This window comes from Etheostoma spectabile, chromosome 2, assembly GCF_008692095.1.
Source record: "Etheostoma spectabile isolate EspeVRDwgs_2016 chromosome 2, UIUC_Espe_1.0, whole genome shotgun sequence".
Classification (NCBI taxonomy): Eukaryota; Metazoa; Chordata; class Actinopteri; order Perciformes; family Percidae; genus Etheostoma; species Etheostoma spectabile.
In genome coordinates, this window is record NC_045734.1 from 1,365,877 (window position 1) to 1,390,675 (window position 24,799).

At 39.2% G+C, this 24,799-nt stretch overlaps 1 protein-coding gene across 1 annotated transcript in view; it reads right to left on the reverse strand.

The window, feature by feature from the left end:
• Positions 1-982: 982 nt before the first annotated feature.
• The window catches only part of LOC116694632 (VPS10 domain-containing receptor SorCS3-like), a 314,801-nt gene continuing 290,984 nt past the window's right edge, over positions 983-24,799 (reverse strand). The window contains 6 exon segments of the mRNA XM_032524420.1: positions 983-5,104; positions 6,892-7,052; positions 8,099-8,204; positions 11,244-11,285; positions 11,288-11,342; positions 11,484-11,615. Coding sequence (XP_032380311.1) covers positions 5,046-5,104; positions 6,892-7,052; positions 8,099-8,204; positions 11,244-11,285; positions 11,288-11,342; positions 11,484-11,615 — 555 coding nt within the window. The 3' untranslated portion in view covers positions 983-5,045.

A 24,799-nucleotide genomic window follows, 5' to 3' on the forward strand; every position in this document is an offset into this window, starting at 1 on the left:
CTGTGACAAATTTATCGTCTGCTCCAAGCACTTTATTGCAGTGTTTACATGACAAACGTGACACTGCTGCATGCTAACATCCCGGAAACATGGAATCTTGGTTGCAGATTTTTTTCACGTCTTCCCAATTTCAGATTGCATCCTTGCTGGGACATGTACATGTGTGTAGCTTTTGGTTAAGAAGCCTTTGTTGGGGATTTTTCATGGTAGAAAGCGCTGCTACACTCCATAAAGTCAGTTGAGGCTAGAAGGGATACGGCTGTGGAATTTACCCGAGAAAAAGTGAGCTTCATGACACAAGGCACCAAAACGACTAGTTAAGTTTAGGAAAAAAATTGTGGTTAAGAATTTCTTTTTTTCTACTCTGGTGGATTTCTGAGGACTAGGGTTGACTGATGAAAATGCACTGAAATGCAGATACATAAGTAATGGATTTCTTCACTTTTGTGTAGAGCTACAACAAAAAGAGTAGAGCTTTTCATAGGCTAAGACTGTTTAAAAGTTCGAACTATCTCATTGGACTACACTTTGAAAAATGAACTTTTTAGCAAAAGGGATGTGTCGTCCAACAATGACAGGGGTCATGCTAATCAGAAGTGGCATATTATCAAAAATTATGCTCATCAATAGGTTGTTACATACATTAGGCTGTTAACTCAGCAATATTATTAGCATTAGACATTAGCACTTGACCATAGTCTTGATAACAAAATAAAAAATAGCAAAAACAGGAAAGCATGTTCATTTTGACTCTTTTTAGTTTAAATACTGCATGTGAGAGCTGGCACCGTGGCACAGTGTTTTTCTTACAGCAAATGGATTACGAGTGAAAGACAGTTTTCTAACCCTTTTTAGTGAGCTTCCATACTGCCGATTGGTACTGGTGCTTTGATTCAGCAGGCCAGCAGTGTGATTTGCAGCGAAGATCATCTTCATTTGCACCCTTCAGTTCACAGAAATGTCATCACACAGAGAACAAATGCACTGATGTACAAAAATACATTTATTTGAAACAATTTCAAAATGACAGTTTCTTTAACCGTAGAAATATCGAAATAAAGATGAAACAGAACATTACTGATGATGCATGCATTGTAGATTTTTGTGCACTGAAGAACATCACAATGCGTATGCCTTCTGAAATATCACAAAAGCATGAATGTCTTTCATTTTTCAAGTATGGATTCCTCTGGAGATCTGGTTCTTACAGTATAATGTGGCATTTAAGATATGAGATGAGACAGCAATTTCCAGTGATCAAAGTAGAGGAAATGACCCAATGTGTACAAGTTGGTTTTACTGGTGACAGTTCCAAGAGTATATGAAGGTATAAAGCAACACAACACTTTTTGTAGCAATTTTTTACTATCTTTACACACTTTTCCCATTTCTTACCCAGCAACAGCTGCTCCAAAGCTAGTCAGTAGTCATCATACATTCTTTTCAAATGGTCTAAGAGGAAAAGAAGAAATGCAATAAACGTATGCTTTGGGTTGCACTCGGCAAAGGCGTTTCGATCGCTCGCTTTCTGTTTCTCCTAATCCTGTTTTGCTAAGAAGAATCAGAGAAAAAGTGGAACCGTCAAAGCCCCCAAACCAAAGCAAATCCCGCCCAGCAAACAACCCTTTGCTTATCACATGTGTTGAATACAAAGCTATGAAACAATCTTTGTTCAATGGGTAATCTGTCTGCAGTAACAAGGCTTGGCTGTTTGGTTTGAGATGTGAACGGTCTGTTTGAGGTAATGCATATGTGATGTGACAGCCTATATCATTATGCGGTGTTGTTTACTTGAGCTGAGCATTGTGGGAAAGCTCTGCATGGGGCAACGTCTGCTCAGCTGTCCAGAGTTCACTTATCATCCTTGTACTGGAAACCAGAAGGCCGACGGGTGTCCACGCGAGGACACGCAGGCTCTTTTTGCAGGAACAAAGTGCTGATGGAGAGTTGCATGCTGGGAGGATGCTACTCCGTAATTTAAAATTAAATGCACAGCAGTTAGTCAGGTGTTTGGTTGTTAAAGACGCCTGATGGCACCAGGGAGATTCTTTGCATCAACACAGCGTAGTTGAACACTGAAATGTCTAAATCAATACAAATTGTTCATGTCTTTATATTAAGAACTTTTTTTCTTCATGTGAATGAAAATGTTTGTGAGACTATTGCAGCTGTCAAATATAAAATAGTCCTCAAGCTGCATAAAGCAGACACCCCAAAATAATGAGTTTGATTTTAATATTCTACATTCAATATAACAGTAACAATGTTATATCCTCTAAAATATCTATATTATTTAGGCCTTCTTAGAGATGGGTATCAAAAGATGGGTATCAATAGTATTCTGCATTCAGAAATAACTCACCCAAATATATATATATATATATATATATATATATATATATATATATATATATATATATATATATATATATATATATATTCAACTTGGTATTTTGTCAACCAGGAACTGAATCAAAAATGGAACCAGCAATCAGAACCTAACCCTCTTCCTATATTATCCCATTTTATAGTCAAGCAATGAGTGTAATTTAACGTAATTATTGGCCCGACAGTGATGCGGCTAGGTCCTGCACACAGCCTGCGTGGCGTGTTCATGGCGTTTCTGTTACGTGGCGATTTCTTGCGTGGCTAGCCTTGTCTGTACACATATGTCTCCCATTGATAAATTAAATAATAGTGTGTTCTTCAACTTTATTTTGTCAACATTTTGGAGTTTGTACATACAAAATTTGAAAATCGAAAATTATTATTTTTTAATTACATTTATATCTGCATTCACATCAAAACCTAGAGACTTTCAAACATCCAAATGACATATAAACATAATTTCGTATACCTATTTAGCCTGTAACCGCTGCCACTCCTGGATGTGAGTCAAGTGCAGATCTGAGTCGCCATGCATCCCTTTGCGACAAGTAGCCTATAAGATGCTAACGAGAGACTTTAGTAGTGTCAATACAGTAAAAATGGACCTACTTAACCAAGTTGGTTCACTGCTGGCTACAAGTTAGCATCAAACTCAACAAAAGTGAATGTTGTTTGGAGCTAACGTTAGCAATCATTCATAGATAGCTGCAACGTTTTTGAAAGGACTGTTAGCTTAGCTACAAGCTAGCAATTAAACCCAACAAAGACTGTCACTTGATGGGCGTTTTGAGCTAACATTAGCAATCAAATAATCATAGATAGCTACAACGTTTCTGAAATGATTCCCGTCTTCTGTTATTGTTTGTAATGAGAAAAGTTTCTAATTTCATGGATTTCCCAAATTTTAGTATGACATGTTATGCCGTAAACCGTTTAAATCTGTGCATGCGCAAGTAATCTCTTACTAATCTGTTACCGTGGGAGCCAAAATAAAAACGGACATGTCATGCAGCTGACATGCTCATGCCACGCAGGCAGTGTGCAGGAGCCCTAGGAATCACTGAAGTGCCAATAATATGACGTCAAATCATACGGTTACCAACAAAATAAAGGGTTATAATCCAACTTCCAATATTGTGAGGCAAAGTAAAAAAGCCACAAAGAGGATAACAAGTCCCACCCTGAATAGCCAGCAAGCCAACTTAAGCTAACGTTAGCTTTGTAGGCCAACTGAATAAATACCGCACATGAACACAAAACTGCTTGGCTAGCTCAAAAAATGAAATAATAATAATCAAATGAAGAAAAAAGTTTATTGATTTAGCGCCGTGAACTTCACATGTAGCATGAACTACTATGAATATTTTGGAGAGCTTGTGTGTGTTCCACGTTGGTTCCTAAATAGGTGGTTGGTTCCTGATGCATATATTGTACATGTTTCAAAACCAGTTTTTAATTCAACTCTGTAATGTTGACATGGAAGTGGCGGAGTAATATTTGTATTGATGAACATGGTGTGGGTGTGTTGTCATGCTGAGTTTAACACATTCTAAAATGTCTAGACCAATCAGATTGCCTGGTTGGATCTAACTTGTTGAATACCTTGGCATAAATGTCATCATGGTTCTCCCATCATGTAACTATTGTGAATTTGATCACTGGTAGCCACAATAGAATAACTATTCTTAATATCTTAATCAAATCAGAACTATCAGAGCCATTGTCCAAGAGGCGGGATGTTATGCAATAATTCTAATGGCAAATAATGTTTTATATAAATGTCATCTGTGTAAAAATGTCTGAATATCTACTGTATATGTCTAATGAAAATATAAACACATTGAACATGAATATGTTTACATTGTTCTTTTTCATTTAATTTCTAGGGAAATGGTTGGAAGTTAAATCTGCAATAAGCCAATACTGTTCTATAAACCCGTTCTACTAGGTACATATCGCCCAACAGCAACTGAAGAAAATGAGAGCGCAACCAAATTCTGGGCAAAATCGATTGGGGTTTTTTGACAAATGGTTAGAAAATAACTATTTACAACACTTGCTTATCTACAACACAGAAATCGTGTCCTCAATAAGAACATGCACATGTCAAGGACCTTAGCAAAACAAAGTTGATTTCTTTAAGTAATGTTTGACTTTTTAACACACTTTCAAAACAGATCATTGTCAGATCCTGTGTCTTCGCCATGGTACTCAGACTACAGGCATGTAGAAAGTAATAATATATACATTTAACAGAACAGATGATAGTATTGTACATTTCAACAATATTCCCTGTTTGATTGACATTATAGTCTATATATTGGCAGAAATGATATTCGAAGCAAACTCCTTAGGAAATTTACATAACTCTTGATGGTTTTTGACGAAAGATATTTCACTCTGCAAATCAATGTTGTTATGTAGCTTACACATCCACAAAACGGAATAAGTCTTGCCAGTAATTACAATGATCTCATTGAGCAAATTGACATTTGCTGCATGGATGTTTTTGAACGAGGCATCCGTGCAAGTCTGTATAAATGAGGTCCCTTAGAAAACTATTAACATCAGTTGTGTTGAGAATTACAAAACAGAAAAAGAGAACCCCTCCGACACTGCAATACTTTGCTCTGTACATAAACTGTTGCTCTCCGCTTTTACACGCTAGTACAGTTTGGAATCTCCCTTGTGCTCTCGCAGGCATTTCCAACTCCCCCTATGAACAGAAATAGAGGAAAGAGAAGAAGAAAAACAAGTGAGGGACAAAGATAGTTAGTTCTGTGTCAGGAAAACAACAGTCTGTAAAACAAATTGCTTCTTTGACACCTCGTATTAATTACTGAGATGATGTTTTATCAAAGGCTCTGTAGCTGTATAATAGCATGGGAACTGGAAAGTGAGCAATTAAATATGAAATGTGTCTCTTCTATTATGAGCCCTTTTGTTGATGAATGGACACACTGACAATAAATTGCACTTTTGAAATGTATTATTTATTTGAGACAAGCGAGAAGCTGTTTAACAAACTGGGGGTGTTGATTTTGAAAGATATGAGCTTTTAACAGGGAGTGAGGCTCTAATAAAACCATAGACTGTAAAAAACAAATGGACGTAGCAGTTGTGACATCACCCATTGGTTTTGTGGACTGCCATTGTAAAGCCTTAAGTTTGGCAATTGGGTCATCTCCACCAAACATTTCACCGGACCTGAAAATGTTGGACTAGAGGGTAGAGCTGTACGCGGCTACGCATCTTGTTTATGGTTGCAATGGCTAAGCAGTTAAGCTAATCTCTAAAGAGGGTATAAAGAAAAACTAGATTCTTAATTCCTCACATTGGCTGCAATGTTGTGAAATCCATTTACTGGATTTAACCCATCCTTACTATTAGGAGTAGTGGATACATACATTGAAAATCTGGGGAGCAACTTTTCTTGCTCAGGGACAATTTCACATGTGGCAGAAGGAGCCTGGGATCGAACTGCCAATCTTGTGGTTGACCACCACTCTACTTCCAATTCATTGCCACCCCAGGCTGAACTGAGTCATCGAGACAAGATTTACCAGCAGGACCTCCGGATACTAATAGCAGTATAGAGAAAGACTTTCCTTAAGTTAGCATCTAATGCTAATGCTACCTAGCAAGCTTGGTTAGGTAGCTGCTGCGGGACGCTGAACAAGGCGAAAAAATCTTCCAATCAACTTTGATGATGTGAAAACACATAGTGAAAGGGTCCAACTGTAAGATGAAAACATGGACAACACTCAAAACAAGTTCACAGCTATTTATATGTACACAATGCCATGGGTAGCATTGCTAAGACTCTGTCCTGATTGACAGTTTGGCGTGTAGCCCCGCCCCATGTTTCAGGTCTCTAGCATTATTATGAATTTAAAAGCCTACGTCATCAGCTGAATAAGAGCCAAATGAATCCAGTAACTTCACTTTCCAGATGACCTGCAAGGCTTTCTGTTGGTTAAGCTGCAAAACAGACTCTGTGCACAATATAAAGTCAGAGTAAGCAGTATTCAGCCAATTTGTGTTTTCGTGCTGGATTGTAATTTTTAAAATAAGTCATATTCAGACCAAATAGTGCTGTTCTAGAGAATCCCGAGGCAGCATGCTTAAACGTGTTGGTTTTATTAATTATTCATTGTTCTCAGTACTGCAAACCTTGCTGACTTCTATTCTTTAATATGTTAAAACCCAGCCAGGACCATCTCTATACTGCGGCTCCTTCTGCTTTCCTCTTCTCCGAATAATTAGGAATGCTAAAAAGGAGATTAAGATGCTGATTCTTTGTTTAAAAAATAATTCAAATTCAATAGCTAAAATATGCCTAGGGGGGTGACTCTGCACACATTTATTCTGTACGATCTCACTTTTAAAACGCACTTCAAAACAAAAGAAATAAATCCTGTCTCAGATCACGCCACCAAAATTCTTTTCATCCATTTTGATTGCATACTTTGTTTGACCTGAATATGAAAGCTCTTCACTTACTTTTGACCCTGGCATCCAGTTCCTTCTCCATGAGTTCTTTGGATGTGGAGAACTCACTCAGAGTGATTTTAGGCGTGCTGTCACCCTGGCCCACCGAGCCGATCATCTCCTGCTCTTTCTCCTGGTTCACCTCAGCGTATATGTTGATCCAAGGAATTTTTCTAAAGATTTACAAAAGGAGAGATTGACAAATGAGCCTCAGAACAATGAAAAAAACATCTAGCAGCAACATTTTTCAGCAAAAAAAAGCAAAATGTATTTTCACAACTTTACAAATTTCTCTTAGAAATGAACTAGGGGTGGGCATTACCAGAGACCTCACGATACGACATGGTCACGATACTTATGTTAAAATACAATATTATTTCAATTTTAAACGTATTGCAATATTCTGTGATATAAATTGCAATTTATAACCTTTTTTCCAACTTTGATTTTTCTCCAATTTCAAATGATGTCCCCAAAAGGAAACTTTGTCAACATCTGTTTCATCTAAAATGATACATTTCTCTGTTTGTTCATCTCACTTCAATTGTATTGTTGAAAATGGGACGGAAATTATTACAATAATACGCTGTATTGATTTCCCCCCACACACATTTCTGTTTCCGAGTGCTATGGGCATTCCGACTTTCAAAGTTTTCTTGACAATGACTATACCTCCATAACTAACCCATAGGCAAATTACAGTAAAATTTGTATCTTTTACAACTAATACACATCTTTATTTAGTCCCATTCCAAATTATTTCCAATTACTATTCATTTGGGTTATTAATTGCTCTGTTTTGTCAACTGTGAGATTTCTTGAAAAATGCATGCTCTTTAGACTAATGGGGAAAATTTCATATCCATAATTAATGACATCTTTTCCATTTCCCCCTGACTTTTTAAGAGAATCATTTGAAGTATGAATAATTTATCCAGCAAATAACAGCCGAGGCACAGCAAGCGCATATTAAACCATTTAATGGTCTTTTTCTCCGCATTTTATCACTGATTGGTGCGTGTACCTCATGCATTGGAATCCTGCTAGAAATATGTCTGCAACCTCTACAGGGACTTCACATTCACAAACATGACAGATTGATTGGTCCAGACTGCTCATCTGGTATCATCAATAATGGATGACATGATAATGTATATACTAGGGTTCGTTATGATTATGCAATGCAGCCAGTGGAAGTAATTACAAAAGTTGCATGTACCTCTTGAATTTGTAGATTAGGAACACTGCTAGGCCCAGGACCACCACTGATAGGAGCATGAGCATAGCTGAGCTGCTGTGTCTTGGGTTGGAGTCCACCAAGGGTGCTGTGGGAGCGGGAGAAAGGACAGGAAAGACTCTTCTATTGTGCTTCAATGTTTGGCTTTTTGTCTGTTTTAAAGCTATAGTGAGTAGTTTCTGTCTCCCCCATTACATGAGGAATTCTAGGTAATGACAACAAAACTGTTGGCGCGTCCACATGATACAAGTCTACCGGGATCATGCACCACCCACACACAGTTGCTAGTCGCCAAGAAGGACAAATAGGATTCAAAAAAATGAATGATCATGTACTCTTCAGAAGATGTAAATGGATATATATCGCTTTTCTAGTCTTAACGACTACTCAAAGTACATGAACCATTCACCATTCACACACACATGATGTAAATGAAGTATGTAAATGTAAATGAAGTGCTATGAAGTAAAGTATGTGGAAAAAGTAAGTGAAGTGCAGTTGTTGGAAGCCCTGTACTGCATATGACTGTTTTAGCTAGTTTAGCATTTGGCTACATGTGGTACAATTACATGTATTTGTTTTATACATTTTAAATTCTGTTGTTAGCTCTCATCATTCTCCTGGATTGCTTTTTATTATGCCTATCATGGGGTGAAGCAAAAGGACAATAAAGTGCCTGACCTACTGTAAGTACTGCATCATAATGAAGTTCATCTATGTGAACTGTCCCTGATAAAAAGTAAAGTACAAATAAAATAAAGGAATTTAAAATAACATATAACTGAATATAGAAGGGTTTCCAACAACCCTGCTCCACGTGTTTCTGTTTGAGTTTGGTAGTTTAGCATTAGGCTCGTAATGTTTTCATTGGCTCTCACTGAAACACAATGGGTGTATCCTGGAGGCCTAACAAACTTGTTGGATGCATTGTGTTCCTCACTAAAACACTAAATGATAAATTCTAATTTAGATATTTTAAATCCTGCATTGTTAACATCTTTGTTCAAAACCGTTTGGACACTCACTTGATCACCACTACAAAATGGCGAACACTATATAGTGTACTATTTCAGTGGAAGATAACGGTTTTAAACATAGCTCATGTTTGCTAGCATGCAGTCTTCTTTTACACTACCTTTGCGGCGCATTGCTACGCTTCTTTGTGTGACTGGGAATGTTGTACGCCATTATTCTACTAGTGGTAAAAACTCCACAGGGTATCTTCAATCTGGACTATATATGTCTATGTGTTTACACTAATCTGTCTCTCTTGTATAAAGTACTTGAAAGCAATATTTGCGTAAAACCAGAAAGACTCACTGAAGTCACCTTCGAGAACATTACTTCAGTACTAGTCTTAAAGTAGCGAATATTTACTGTACTTCAGTATCAAAAGTAATTTTCTGATATTAAATGTATTTAATTATTAGAAGTGAAAGTAAAAGTAGCTTTATGGCCAAAGGTGAGTAACATTATCTTCATCACCACTGTCGTCGGGGGGGGGGGGGGGGGTCATTGTCTGAATAATAAAGTGATGAACAGATACTTAAAAATTCAACTTAAGAACAGTAAAGTATTTACACTTTACATTACGTTACATTACAACACTGAAACTTAGATATTCTGTAAGTGCTTAGGCAGGTAAAAGGTGTTCAAAACAGGTTTCTATCACCATACAAAATGCAATCTTTCTCATTTTCCTAAGTGCACATTCAACAATTCTACATCAGAAATTATATAAATCCCATGTTTATTCACCAGCAAAGGAATTCCACTGGTATTTGAGAGTAGTGTTAATACATGAAATAATTATGAGATGATGCTCTTATTTTTAATATCTCCAATGTCATTCAAGTCAATTTCAATAAAAGTTTATTTATAGTATCAATTCATAACAAGAGTTATCTCAAGACACTTTACAGATAGAGTAGGTCTAGACCACACTCATAAGTCGTAAGTTGTGGTAGTGTGAAATTGCAGTTTCCATTGTTGGACAAAGGTGACAGCAGCAGCAGGTAATTCCGGACATTCCACACGGTTTTAAAACATTTAAATGCACTTACATTTACCTCAAGGAAGAAGACAACCAAACAAGCACTATGATTAATGTCACAGTCCACGGTTTTTGCTTGATAAGCCGTCCACCTTAAATTCCTGTTACTATTTTGAAGAGTGCATCAAGGTCTGTGATTGCAGGGAAATGACATTGCACTTTCCAATGTTTTCGTGCTACCCCCGAGTCCATTAGCCCAGAGACAGCGGTGCGTATGCCGCTGACCTTTCTCAAGCAGCTTGAAGGCGTTTTGAACCTTTTCTTGGGAGGTGAAATATAAAGAGGGATCCAGCTGGGTACACCTTTGATGTCATTAGAGTGCAGCACATGCCAAGGCTGCTAAGAACTAGCACTCCGAGCTACAGACAACTCCTGGCTGTGTGCGTCCAGAGACTGGGTTCCTAATGAAACCAGCCAAGCAATGAATACAGTGGAAGTCTATCTGTCTAGCTGTGGGACACAGTAGTTGCTGAGGACCACCAATACCAATAAAAGAGTTCTCCAGCCCTGTTATTTACAATCAATGTGCTTCCCTGAGTCCAGCATTGATTTGATACTTATAACCGCAATTTATTTTTTTGGCAGGAGTGCGTTTTGAAGGTCTCAAATGTGGACCAACCTTCCCATTTTTAGCACTTAAGAACTGAGTTTTGTTGACTCTCTGAATGCTCTTTTTTGCCCTTAAATTACACAGTGTTCTTTCTCAAGGACTAAATAATCAACCTAATTATACTCGGTGTAACACTCATTTTGTGGTTGGATGGCGATACTAGAAATAGAACAGATGTTCAGCTTTTGATGGCAGGCATAAAAGATCGTCTCAAGGAGCTCCATTTAAAATCAAACCCCCTCTCATGCTCCCCTGTGTTTTTCTGCCTGAAAAGGAGGCAGACTGACAGGAATGTTAATTGCTGGACCAAAGAAAACTTCTTGTTGTCAAAACATGGTTATTTCCATTTCTCAGCACTTCAAAATGAAGAATAGAAAATGATATGACATAATGAGGTAAAAGTTAAGGTTATAGTTGATAACTTAAAGGTAGTGTTGAAAGCAGTGAGAGCGAGTGTTTCTTACCCAATGTTAATTGTGTGTTGTAAACAATCACCCTTATACCAGCTTGACTTCGAACTCCACCAAGTTTTGGTTCAGCGCGCTTACAATTATATTGGATACCTGTTAAACACACACACAACGTGGAGTTTTACAGTCAAAGAGCAGCTGCAGTCACCATTTTGTTGATGTACTGTATAGAGTAATCTATTTGATAGGATTTCAACAGTTTGTGATGTACAATGCAATCACAGGCACCTATACCTGCTCTAGCTCCTCCTCACTCTTTTTTCTGCCCTCTGATTGGTTCTTGTGAGGTAACAGGAAGAGCTCAGCAGCTGTTGGAACTCCTGGAAATACGGCTACCAAGAGCTGCCCCTCCGGGAAGTCGGACACCTGTGACAAGGCAGAAAAAATAAATTGTCACAGGGATCATTTAGCTTCATCAAGTAAAAACATGACTCAACTATTCAATCAATCAATCTATAAATCAATTATTATGTTACATATTCTCAAATACAATTTCGGTGAAAGGTATATTGTGCTGGAAAGGAGGATTCGGCCGATAGTCGAACCTCGGATTGAAGAGGAACAATGCGGATTCCGTCCTGGTCGTGGAACAACGGATCAGATCTTTACTCTCGCAAGGATCTTGGAGGGGGCCTGGGAGTATGCCCAACCAGTGTTTTGTGGATCTGGAGAAGGCGTATGACCGGGTCCCCCGGGAGAAATTGTGGGAGGTGCTACGGGAGTATGGGGTGAGGGGGTCCCTTCTCAGGGCCATCCAATCTCTGAATGACCAAAGCGAGAGCTGTGTCCGGGGTCTCGGCAGTAAGTCGGACTCGTTCCAGGTGAGGGTTGGCCTCCGCCAGGGCTGCGCTTTGTCACCAATCCTGTTTGTAGTATTTATGGACAGGATATCAAGGCGTAGTCGGGGCGGGGAGGGGTTGCAGTTCGGTGGGCTCGGGATCTCATCGCTGCTTTTTGCGAATAATGTGGTCCTGATGGCATCATCGGTCTGTGACCTTCAGCACTCACTGGATCGGTTTGCAGCCGAGTGTGAAGCGGCTGGGATGAGGATCAGCACCTTTAAATCTGAGGCCATTGTTCTCAGCAGGAAACCGATGGAGTGCTTTCTTCGGGTGGGGAATGAGTCCTTACCCCAAGTGAAGGAGTTTAAGTACCTTGGGGTCTTGTTCGCGAGTGAGGGGACCATGGAGCTTGAGATTGGTCGGAGAATCGGAGCAGCCGGTGCGGTATTACATTCCGTTTATCGCACCGTTGTGACGAAAAGAGAGCTGAGCCAGAAGGCAAAGCTCTCGATCTACCGGGCAATTTTTGTTCCTGCCCTCACCTATGGTCATGAAGGTTGGGTCATGAACGAGATCCAGGGTACAAGCGGCCGAAATGGGTTTCCTCAGGAGGGTGGCTGGCGTCTCCCTTAGAGATAGGGAGAGAAGCTTAGTCATCCGAGAGGAGCTCGGAGGAGACCCGCTGCTCCTTTGCGTCGAAAGGAGCCAGTTGAGGTGGTTCGGGCATCTGGTAAGGATGCCTCCTGGGCGCCTCCCTAGGGAGGTGTTCCAGGCACGTCCAGCTGGGAGGAGGCCTCGGGGAAGACCCAGGACTAGGTGGAGAGATTATATCTCCAACCTGGTCTGGGAACGCCTGGGGATCCCCCAGTCGGAGCTGGTTGATGTGGCTCGGGAAAGGGAAGTTTGGGGTCCCCTGCTGGAGCTGCTGCCCCCGCGACCCAATACCGGATAAAGCGGATGAAGATGGATGGATGGATGGTATGTTGTTCCATGAAAAGTTACTTTTTAATTTAAAGAGTCTGTACTGTTAGAACATTAACATAGCAGTAAACAACACCTTGCTACGTAAAGATATTGTGGGGTAATGTGCGTCTCTGTCTCTGTGTGTTTTAATCCAAGCTTCTTTGTTCTTTGCTTTGATAGCTGGTCATGCTACATGTGCATGTCATTGCATGTTAGTACATGTTAGTACTTGTTAGAGCATGCTAGTGCATGTTAGTGCATGTCATTGCATGCTAGTACATGTTATCGCATGTTAGTACATGCTAGTGCATGTTAGTGCATGTCAGTACATGTAGTAAATGCTAGTGCATGTTAATGCATGCTAGCTCATCTTAGTATATAGTATTGCATGCTAGTGCATGTTATTGCTTGCTAGTACATGGTAGTACATGCTAGTGCCTGTAAGTCCATGTTAGTGCATGCAATTGCCTTTTGTGCCAGTATCAGCTGCAGAGGATCGTGGCAAAGCGTTGGTATTAATCAAACATTTTGTGAGACAATCCTAAACCAGACGTTGTCAGTACTTCGAGTGCAGCAGCCTTAATCTTGCATTTTACTGTGGTATTTGAATATCACTTATATACTCTTTGTATTGTTATATACAAGCAGAATTTGTATACTAATATGTTATAATTTGTAGAACATGAAGTGCCATGGAAAGTGATTGAGGTTTTAGCCATGATGGTTCCAGTAGTTCCAATAATAGACCAAAGAATTCCAGCTACTTGATGGATTGTACATTATCTTTGTCACAGACATTCATGGTTTCTGGAGGATAAACCCTAATGACTTTGGTGATCCCCTGACTTTTTGCAACATTTGGGTTTATGAGAGGACACATGTAAATACTAAATTCCTGTCAGCTTTCAATTTTATTGAGTAAATCAACAAAAATACTCTTCCACTGCCAAAAATCTTCAGCTTCAAATTTAAGAAGAAAATCAGCCATGCATTGCTGTACAACCAAAATTGTAAATATGCAATTCCAAATTTTGTGTTGTTTCTTCCCATGTTGAGAAAATGCTTGATATACAACTAAATAAAACATTCAGAATCAGTGAAACAGTCACAAACCTGAAAATAAGATATTTTGGACATACAAGGTTCTCTCAGTACTGCCCTCAGGGATGTAAATTCATTTGAAACAAAGAAAAGCCATTTGGTAAACATTTTCTGGCTCCATTTCCAAGGGTGCCAAAGGCTTATTTTCTCGTTTCTAAAAAAGTGACGCTAAAAAAAACAATTGTTTCTGGTTTTGTTTCCAGAAAAGCACTTTCAAGCCCTTAACCAGTTTATACAATCAAGGAAGGCTGGGCTTGGGTCGTGATCACTCTTCCTTTAGAGCCTGTGATGTTTTTATGTTTTCCCACCGGCCTGGGTGGACAATGGAGTGGGTATAGCCAAAACACATCAATTATCAAGCACAGAAATCACTATTTGAGTACCAAAGTAGTGGAGAAATGATAGCTGTGGGCATGACTTACAATGAGAGAAGGGGTGGCATTGGGGGAGATAAAGTGAATAGGATGAAGGAAGAAGAAACAGCTCCTGAATAAAAAATCAATACACTTTGCCCATGTTTGTTCACATTGCAATCATTCATTAGTTTAAAAAGCTGTCTGGCTGCTTTGGAGTGCTCTCTTTTGATGCTCTGCAAATCTACTGCTGGATACAAAAATCCGATTGGGATGGCAAGCAGGAAGAGGGGTTACCCGCTGCAGGGAAGAGTGGCTCAATTTGGTTTGATACAAACATACCACAGTGCAATATTCTGTAAGCTTATTTAAGGAAACATTATTTGAAGATAAGCTCTAGGGACTGAGCATATAAATGAAACAGTATGCATGGAAACTGAAAGGTATGCACCTCTACAGATACAGTAGGCGTTATTTTTGCATTTACAACTCAGTTTTGCTTTTATGCGTTTGAATTAGGGCTGTACCGAATACCATTTTTTAAGCTTTAAGCGTCGGTACTTATTAACAGCAAATATAAGCTTATGCAACAGACGCGGGGGGGGTGGGATGATGATAAAAGAGATGGAGCCAGAATTGAAGCGACTTTGCTTTGTTGTTGCAGGACACAGTCTCCTCGGCAGATCAGTGCTTATGTTTCATTTTTTTACCTTCATGATGTTTATAACATTTTTGTTGCAGCAATAGAGGCAGTGATATTTCCTGTTTACGTTACGTTAAAGCTGTAGTGCATAGTTTCTAAGGAGCCTTCCGGGATAACGCACTGCCCCCACCCCTCCTCCACACAATTTCTAGTATATAAGAAGGACACGGAAGATTAAAGGTCCCATGGCATGAAAATATGACTTAATGAAGTTGACATTAACATAAATTCCCCCAGCCTGCCTATGGTCCCCCAGTGATAGGTGTAAACTGGGTATCCTGCTCTGCCTTTGAGAAAATAAAAGCTCAGATTGGCCAATCTGGAATCTTGCCCCTAATGACCTCATAAGGGTTACCTCCCCTTTCTCTACTTTGCCCGCCCAGTGAATTTAGCTTACCCATGAGAGAGAGACATCATGGCTTTCAAACGAGCAAAGTGGCACTTGGTCAAGACCACACTCCCAGGCTCGTCCTCAAAAGCTAGAGACTCACAAATGGAATATACTAAGGAAAGCTCATTGTGGGACTTGCTCTAGTGGCTGTAATTCTGCACTAAGGCTGAATTTTGGGAAAGAGACTTCAGATACAGTATTAGGGACAACTAAGGTCTATATAAAAGAGACTTCAAATACAGTATTAGGAGACCACTAAGGTCTATATAAAAGAGACTTCAGATACAGTATTAGGGGACCACTAAGGTCTATATAAAAGAGACTTCCGATAAAGTACTAGGGGACCACAAAGGTCTCTATAAAAGAGACTTCAGATACAGTATCAGGAGACCACTAAAGTTTATATAAAAGAGACTTCAGATACAGTATTAGGGGACCACAAAGGTCTATATAAAAGAGACTTCAGATACAGTATTAGGGGACCACTAAGGTCTATATAAAAGAGACTTCAGATACAGTATTAGGGGACCACTAAGGCCAGTAGAGGCCAAAAGTTTGAAGACACCTTCTTGTTCAATGCATTTTCTTTATTTACATGACTATTTACATTGTAGATTATCACTGAAGGCATCAGAACTATGAATAAACACATGTGGAATTATGTACTTATCAAAAAAGTGTGAAAAAACTGAAAACAAAAGTAGCCCCCCTTTGCTCTGATTACTGCTTTGCACACTCTTGGCATTCTCTTGATGAGCTTCAAGAGGTAGTCACCTGAAATGGTTTTCCAACAGTCTTGAAAGAGTTCCCAGGATGCTCAGCACTTATTGGCCCTTTTGCCTTCTCTCTGCGGTCCAGCTCTCCCCAAACCATCTTGATTGGGTTCAGGTCCGAAGACTGTGGAGGTGCAGCACTCCATCACTCTCCTTCTTGGTCAAATAGCCCTTACACAGCCTGGAGGTGTGTTTGGGGTCACTGTCTTGTTAAAAAATAAATGATGGTCCAAATAAAACGCAAACCAGATGGGATGGGATGGGATGGCTTGCTGCTGCAGGATGCTGTGGTAGCCATGCTGGTTCAGTATGCCTTCAATTTGGAATAAATCCCCAACCGTGTCACCAGCAAAGCACCTCCATACCATCACACCTCCTCCTCCATGCTTCATGGTGGGAACCAGGCACATAGAATTCACCCGGTCACCTTTTCTCCGTTGCACAAAAACCAGGGGTGGGTAGTAACGAGTTACATTTACTCCGTTACATTTACTTGAGTAAGTTTTTGAAAAATTGTACTTCTAGGAGTAGTTTTAAATCACTATACTTTTACTTTTACTTGAGTAGATTAGTGAAAAATAAACTGTACTCTTACTCCGCTACATTAGCCTACAATGAGCTTGTTACTCGTTACTAAGCTTCATGGTTTTTACCCCCGCGTACGTCTCATTTTAATGTTTTTTGACAGAGAGAGAGAGTCTTCCGCTGAACGTGACTGTGTTTAACCAATCACACGTCGTTGTGCAGTCACGTGACCGTATTCGTTTCAGCAGCGGGACAGGTTAGCTTTACAGTCGTAGCAAAGCAAAGAAACAGCAGCTACGTTAGGCGGTGTGTTCAGGGTCTACCAAAACAAACGGACATGTCAGTGTTCAACAACTCAACATCTAACCTGAGGAGACGTAGCGGTAGTTTTAGTTTTTGCTGTGGAGAGGTGGATGTTTGTCTTTTAGGTTACATACAGTATGTTTTACACATGCAGTATCCATCCAAATTTGATGTGACAAGTCTCTCAAGTAAGCTATTTTGTAATTAATAAATTAATTTGAATTTATTTTATTGATTGGATGAACTATAATTTGCCTAAAGATAATTATTTTGTATCTTTGTCGGTCTGGTTGATGCTTGTGTTAAGAAATAAATCAGACGTTACTCAACAGTTACTCACTACTTGAGTAGTTTTTTACTTTTACTCAAGTAATTATTTGGATGACTACTTTTACTTTTACTTGAGTCATATTATTCTGAAGTAACAGTACTTTTACTTGAGTACAATTTTTGGCTACTCTACCCACCTCTGACAAAAACATGGAACCAAAGATCTCAAACTTGGACTAATCAGACCAAAGCCCACATTTCCACTGATCTAATTCCTTGTGTTTCTTGGCCCAAACTAATCTCTTCTGCTTGTCACCTCTTCTTAGCAGTGGTTTCCTAGCTGATATTTGACCAGGAAGGCCTGATTCTCGCAGACTCCTCTTAACAGTTGTTCTAGAGATGTGTCTGCTGCTAGAACTCTGTGTGGTTTTCATCTGTCTCTAATCTGAGCTGCTGTTAACTTGTGATTTCTGAGGCTGGTGACTCAGCTGAACTTATCCTCAGCAGCAGAGGTGACTCTTGGTCTTCCTTTCCTTTTGCAATTTTCCGGACCGACTGACCGTCATTGTTTTCTCTTTACTTAGCTGACTGGTTCTTGCCATAATATTAATTCGAACAATTGTCCAATATGGCTGTCGGCTGTGTCTCAACCTGACTTCTGCACAACACAACTGATGTTCCCAACTCCATTAATAAGGCAAGAAATTCCACTAATTAACCCTGAAAGGACACACCTGTGAAGTGAAAACCATTCCAGGTGACTACCTCATGAAGCTCATTGAGAGAACACCAAGGGTTCGCAGCACTATCAAAAAAGCAAAGGGGGGCTACTTTGAAGAAACTAGAATGTAAGACATGTTTTCAGTTATTTCACACTTTTTTGTTAAGTACATAATTCCATATGTGTTCATTCATAGTTTTGATGCCTTCAGTGAGAATCTACAATCTAGTCATGAAAATAAAAGAAAACGCATTGAATGAGAAGGTATGTCCAAACTGTTGTTAGGCACTAAAGATTTAACGGGACTCTCACGCCGTGATACAGACAGTCAAGTCTGATCTCCGGTTAAATTATTGTCCACTGCAGGGTGACATTGGTTTGTTTTTTAGTTTTTTTTGAAAAGTTGAATCAGACTTTTTAAATACTTAAATAATTCAAAAATGTAAATATGTATGAATAAATGAATAATTAGTTAAATTAATGTGTTAAAAGGTTTTTACTTTTACTTATTTCATGACATTTTCATTTCATAAGTCCACATTTATTTATTTCATGAGACTATTATTTTTCCATGAACTTTTATTTCCTAATGCCACATTATAGCCAAGCCTCCTGATTTGCATATAAGAACTGTAAATGAATAGAGAGGGAAATAAATAATTGTGACATTAGGAAATAAAAGTCCACGGAAATACATAAATGTGGACTTATGAAATAAAAGTACCCAAGAAATAATTAAAAGTTACACATTTTAAAGTATTTATTTAACTAATTGATTCATTTTTATATGAATATGTATTTATTATTTATGTATTCCATGATGTATTTCAAAGTAATTCAAAGGAATATTTATTTATACTGTGTATTTATCCATTTTTTTAATAATGAATAAAACAACATTACATAGTCCTAAATGTTGTTAGAATAGAATAGATCTTTGTTGTCATTGACTTCAACAAGGAAACAGTTTAGCAGCTCTCAATATGACATATATAATATAATATGACAATATGACATAAATCACTGACAAAAATATAAAATTTAAATAGAAAAATATTAAATAACAAAATTGAACATTTAAATAGTAAAATATAACAATCAAGATAATGATGAGGTGGCACATATGTACATAGTGGTATTTTGTTGTTAGGTTCTTAATTTTGTAGCACAGCATTATAAAGTATGATGTTGGGGGGGCTCAGTGACGCAAAATATGAATAGATAATGCACGGCTAGCAAAGGTTAAATTCTTGTTTATGAAAGGGGTTCCAGGTAAACGTAAAGCAGACAAAGAAGCAACACCAACCATCACATCTACCAAAACACAGGCAAGAAAATATGTAATGAAATATTTGCAACAACAAAAAGGGGGGGGAGGGGGGGGGTCTGCGGAAGAAATTGTTTTTAAATAATTGTGAGGGAATTTTTTAAAACCCAATATGCATTCTCGTCACACTGGGACTGGGACTGGCAATCTGGCAGTTCTGGCCAATGCCAGAAAGGCCAATGCCGTCTAGTGCCATCAGGCTTCTACTTTTCAAAATAAAAATAGTAGAGATCCGATGTTTTGTTGTACTTGCAAAGCGAGTTGTGAATCATCCATGTTATTTTTGCGTAATCAAAATGAGATGTTTCGGACATGGACATTTAGGAAATGGGTTAAATTTGACCCAAAGACAAGACAAGGGTTAAGGGAATGTGAGAGGGAGGTGGCTGAAGAAAGACACAGTGGAATGAAATACCCTCCGTTACTGGATGTGCATTCAGGACCAGTAGAGTCAGTGGCATCAAAATGAGCCTAGGCTAGGTGTGTGAGTGCAAAGTCATGACTTGATAGATTCAGCAAAAGGGCTACACGACAAAGCACCTCAGTTAAATGGACCCTGACTTTGATTGTAAGTTGGTCCTCATATTTTATTGTTGGAGAGTTGTTTACTGTGTTGAAAGGCCATCAGTTGGCCTCTGTCTCAAGCAAGAGTTCTCAACCATATCAAAATAGAGGAAAAATAACCCTTCCTGTCACCACTTGGACAATATGTTTTGTTTGGAAATGAACTTTATGTCAGCGCCAGCCTCATAAACAGATCTTTCACAGTCCTTTCACATGCTGATATCAAAAGCTAGCAGGATAATGTGAAAAGAAGAAAACAAACAAAAGTGATGCATCAGCCACTATCCACAAGTCTAAAATAATAAAAAAAGCACATATTGGAACTGTCACCAGTTTCACCCCCTGTTCCAGTGAAGACTCTGTATGGATGGTCATGCATTGTAACCCTAGTTCTATGATCACTGGTAGGGCCCTTTAATGTGAAGTGTGACACTGACACTGAATTAACATGCTGAGAAAACCCATACAAGTATACTGGGGTTCTTTCTATGGAACAGCAGTTGCCTTTACTAAATAATGGGCAAGCTACGTGTGATGGGGGGAAAAAAATCCATTTGGTCCGCATCAAGATTCTTGACTATAACTCCCATAATTATATGTTTCAATTTCCCTTTGCCAAAGCTATGCCAAAATAACAGGAAAGACAGAAGACTGTGCCGTGAACAGTCAAGCAGTCAAGTGTAGGTGGTAACTGTGATGTAATGGAGGAGACAAGTAGTTGAACCAGACAGGAGCTTGACATGACTCACAATGTGCAGTGTTCAGAAGTGTTATTCTTTTAAGCTGTTACTGCAGTGCATTGTGTGCTAATACAATAAAGATTTTCTAATTCCTTCGTAGCCACGGTCAGCTTAAAAAATGTCGCGGAAAAATGACCTTTATGCCATTACTGTTTTCTTATTCACAAGTTCAAGGGTAACTACTGTTTTTTTCAACCTGGACCCTTGGACGAGATTGCTGCAGTCAGCAGTGGAGAAACAAGCTACGATATAAGTTAATAGGATAATTGTCCAGCTTGTATTTACCTTCACAAAAGTGCTGGTGTTGCCACTGAGAGACTCATTTTAATAATTAAGTGCCTGACACCATTATGGAAAGGATCCCTTCAGAGATGGACATATAAAACCTCTTTGAGACCTTTTTCTTTAAGCAGAAACAGCTCTGAATTTGCTAGCGCTAAACCCACCAAACTCTATTTAAAAAAGCAATACTTTTGACGTGCATAGAACCAACATATTTTCACATGTAAATCAGTAAACTATGTGTTTATTTCAACCAAAACTAGAGTTTTGATGGTTAGGAAAGTGGAATGTTGACTTAAAACAGCTTTTCATTGTTTCTGTTTTTTTCTGTCGACTTTGACTGAAGTGTAATATATGATGCTAAAATTACTGTTAATTTACATGGAGTTTGGTGGCTTTAGCAAATGGAATTTTGCAGATGTTTATATGTTTAAAAAAAGATCGCGCTCTTTAACAGAAAGGTCGACCTCCTGACAAACCCTTTCCATAATGTTGTCAGACACTTTTAATCTGAATATTAATCTGAGCCTGTCAGCAACAAAACAAGCACTTCTGTGAAGGTAAATACAAGCTGGACAATTGCCCTATTAACTTTAATTGTAGCTTGTTTTGCCACTGCAGACTGCAGCAATCTCGCTTAATACTGGACCAGTGTCAAAGATTGTTGTTCCCATTAGTCACTAGACACAAAAACATAGGGAAATAGGGTCCAGGTTGAACAAAATGAAAGTTACCCTTTAAATCTTTCTTAAAACAATAGTCAGATGCCTGTAATGAAAAACAGTTTTTTTTTTCCTCCTTTTAATATTGGCCCTGAAGGGATCTGTTCTCAAATCAATTTCAGTGTAAGTGATGGGAGACTAAATTGAGAGTCTGCATTGTGTGTGAAAATGCATTCCAAAGTATATCTGAAGCTCTTTGTGTATCTCTCTCACTGCACTTCAACAAGGAAAAGCTGTCCGGGGGAACATAAAGGGGGAAATTTTTACTGAAAAGACTCCAACATTGGAAGATATTTGAAACTGTTATGACCCAGCCGTGACATCCTTCTCCAGCCAGCTAAAAGGGAGATTTCCCTGCCTGCTGTGTCAGATGGTTTGTTACACACACAACTACCTGAAAAGCTGTCAATGTAAAGTGTTTGGAAAAGGCAGCCACTTTCTTAAAATACTTGGCAGGTGATTAGATAAGGCACGTATCTATCACTATCCATCACAGGCTAATCTATCAGATCAACAGCCCATAGGCTACCCCTGCCAAAGCCAGTAAAGTGAGGGCAAAACACATTATTGAAGGCGAAAAACATGGATTCTCGTGTGATATAACAAGAATCCAGCTGTCGTGCAAAGTAAATTTGTTCTATACTTATCAACATGCTATGTAAGATACCTTTATGTTGATTTGTTAGTGTGGTATTCTGGTAGGCTGTGGTGGTTCCCCCACCGAGATACGATTGCTCACCCCTGGTGCCCCACCACCCAATCCATTGGGCTAGACTGCTGTCAATTGTGATTTCCATTGAATCAGAGTACTTGGCTGCCTGTCCCTTAGACATATACGGAGTAGAAGCCGCATTGGCTGCTGGACGCAAAAAAGGTGTCTGCCATCTTGGACCGGTCATACTCGTTGCTTAGCAGCAGAAGATACAAGATGCCAGAGCATTGTGCAGCATATTCCTGCTCAAATCGGCGGACCATTGAAAACAGGGCTTGGGGGATTACTTTTCACAAGCAAGATTTAACATTACCGTACTATTGGTTGTATTTTGTGAACAGAATATTACCAGAGAGTTTAGAAGGAGCAAGGATCTTTGATATCACTGTACTGACATCGTAGCCAGCTAGCAAGCTAGGCTATGCTACTATGTTATGTACCAACTGGGCTCCAGTCATTGGTGGTCTGCCTCACCAGATTCCTGAACAATCACAAACATATTTCTGGCCGTTTTCAAATCGTTTCCCTGATCTATTGCTTGTCTAAGTAAGCACCACATCACAGCCACCTACAAAAAATATAATCATTCAAGTTCGGGTTGAGCTGGTTTGGATGTTTTGGCAATAAATAAAATAGCTTGTATACAAATTAGCGCCACACAGTGAGTTAACGCTACCAAAGTTCTATATGAAGACGCTTTCAGTCACGTATTTTTCACTTCATCAGTTGTGTTGTGCAGAAGTCAGGTTGATACACAGCCAACAGCCCTATTGGACAATTGTTAGAATTATTATTATGGCAAGAACCAATCAGCTAAGTAAATAGAAACAAGCCATCATTACTTTAAGAAATGAAGGTGAGTTGGTCTGGAAAATTGCGAAAACATTGAATGTATTCCCAAGTGCAGTTGCAAAAACCGTCAAGCGCTACATCGAAACGGGCTCACATTAGGACCGCCCCAGGAAAGGAAGACCAAGAGTCACCTCTGCTGCTGAGGATAAGTTCATCTGAGTCACCAGCCTCAGAAATCACAAGTTAACAGCAGCTCAGATTAGAGACCAGATGAAAACCACACAGAGTTCTAGCAGCAGACACATGTCTAGAACAACTGTTAAGAGGAGACTGCGCGAATCAGGCCTTCATGGTCAAATAGCAGCTAGGAAACCACTGCTAAGGAGAGGTGACAAGCAGAAGACATTTGTTTGGGCCAAGAAACACAAAGAATGGACAATAGACCAGTGAAATGTGGGCTTTGGTCTGGTGAGTCCAAGTTTGAGATCTTTGGTTCCATGTTTTTGTGCAACGGAGAAAAGGTGACCGGATGGGTTCTGCATGCCTGGTTCCCACCATGAAGCATGGAGGAGGAGGTGTTATGGTGTGGGGGTGCTTTGCTGGTGACCCTGTTGGGGATTTATTCCAAATTGAAGGCATACTGAACCAGCATGGCTACCACAGCATCCTGCAGCAACATGCAACATCCCATCCCATCCCATCTGGTTTGCGTTTAGTTGGACCATCATTTATTTTTTAAAGGGACAATGACCACAAACACACCTCCAGGCTGTGTGAGGGCTATTTGACCAAGAAGGAGAGCGATGGAGTGCTTCGCCTCCACAGTCACTGGACCTGAACCCAATCAAGATGGTTTGGGGAGAGCTGGACCGCAGAGTGAAGGCAAAAGGGCCAACAAGTGCTGAGCATTCTGGGAACTCCTTCAAGACTGTTGGGAAACCATTTCAGGTGACTCACCTCTTGAAGCTCATCAAGAGAATGCCAAGAGTGTGCAAAGCAGTAATCAGAGCAAAGGGGGGCTACTTTGAAGAAACTAGAATTAGTTATATCACAGTTTTTGTTAAGTACATATTTCACGTGTTCATTCATAGTTCTGATGCCTTCAGTGATAATCTACAGTGTAAATAGTCATGAAAATGAAGAAAACACATTGAATGAGAAGGTGTGTCCAAACTTTTGGCCTGTACTGTAAGTAATAACAGCTGCGACAACTAGTCATCCAATCAAATACAAAGTCGCAAATAAGTATGCAATATTTACTGTATTTTGTGGAGCTGTCCGGTTAACTTTATTTACATATTTTATAATTTTATATATTTTATAACTTTATTTATATATGGTCTACAGTCCAACTAGTATAACACGTCCTGTTCTGTAGACATGGTCCTTATTTATATATTTTATAACTTTATTTATATAATTTATAACTATATTTATATATGGTCTACTGTCCATCAGTATAACACGTCCTGTTCTGTAGATATGGTCCTTTTTTTATATTCTTGTTGGACCAGTCCGATATGACC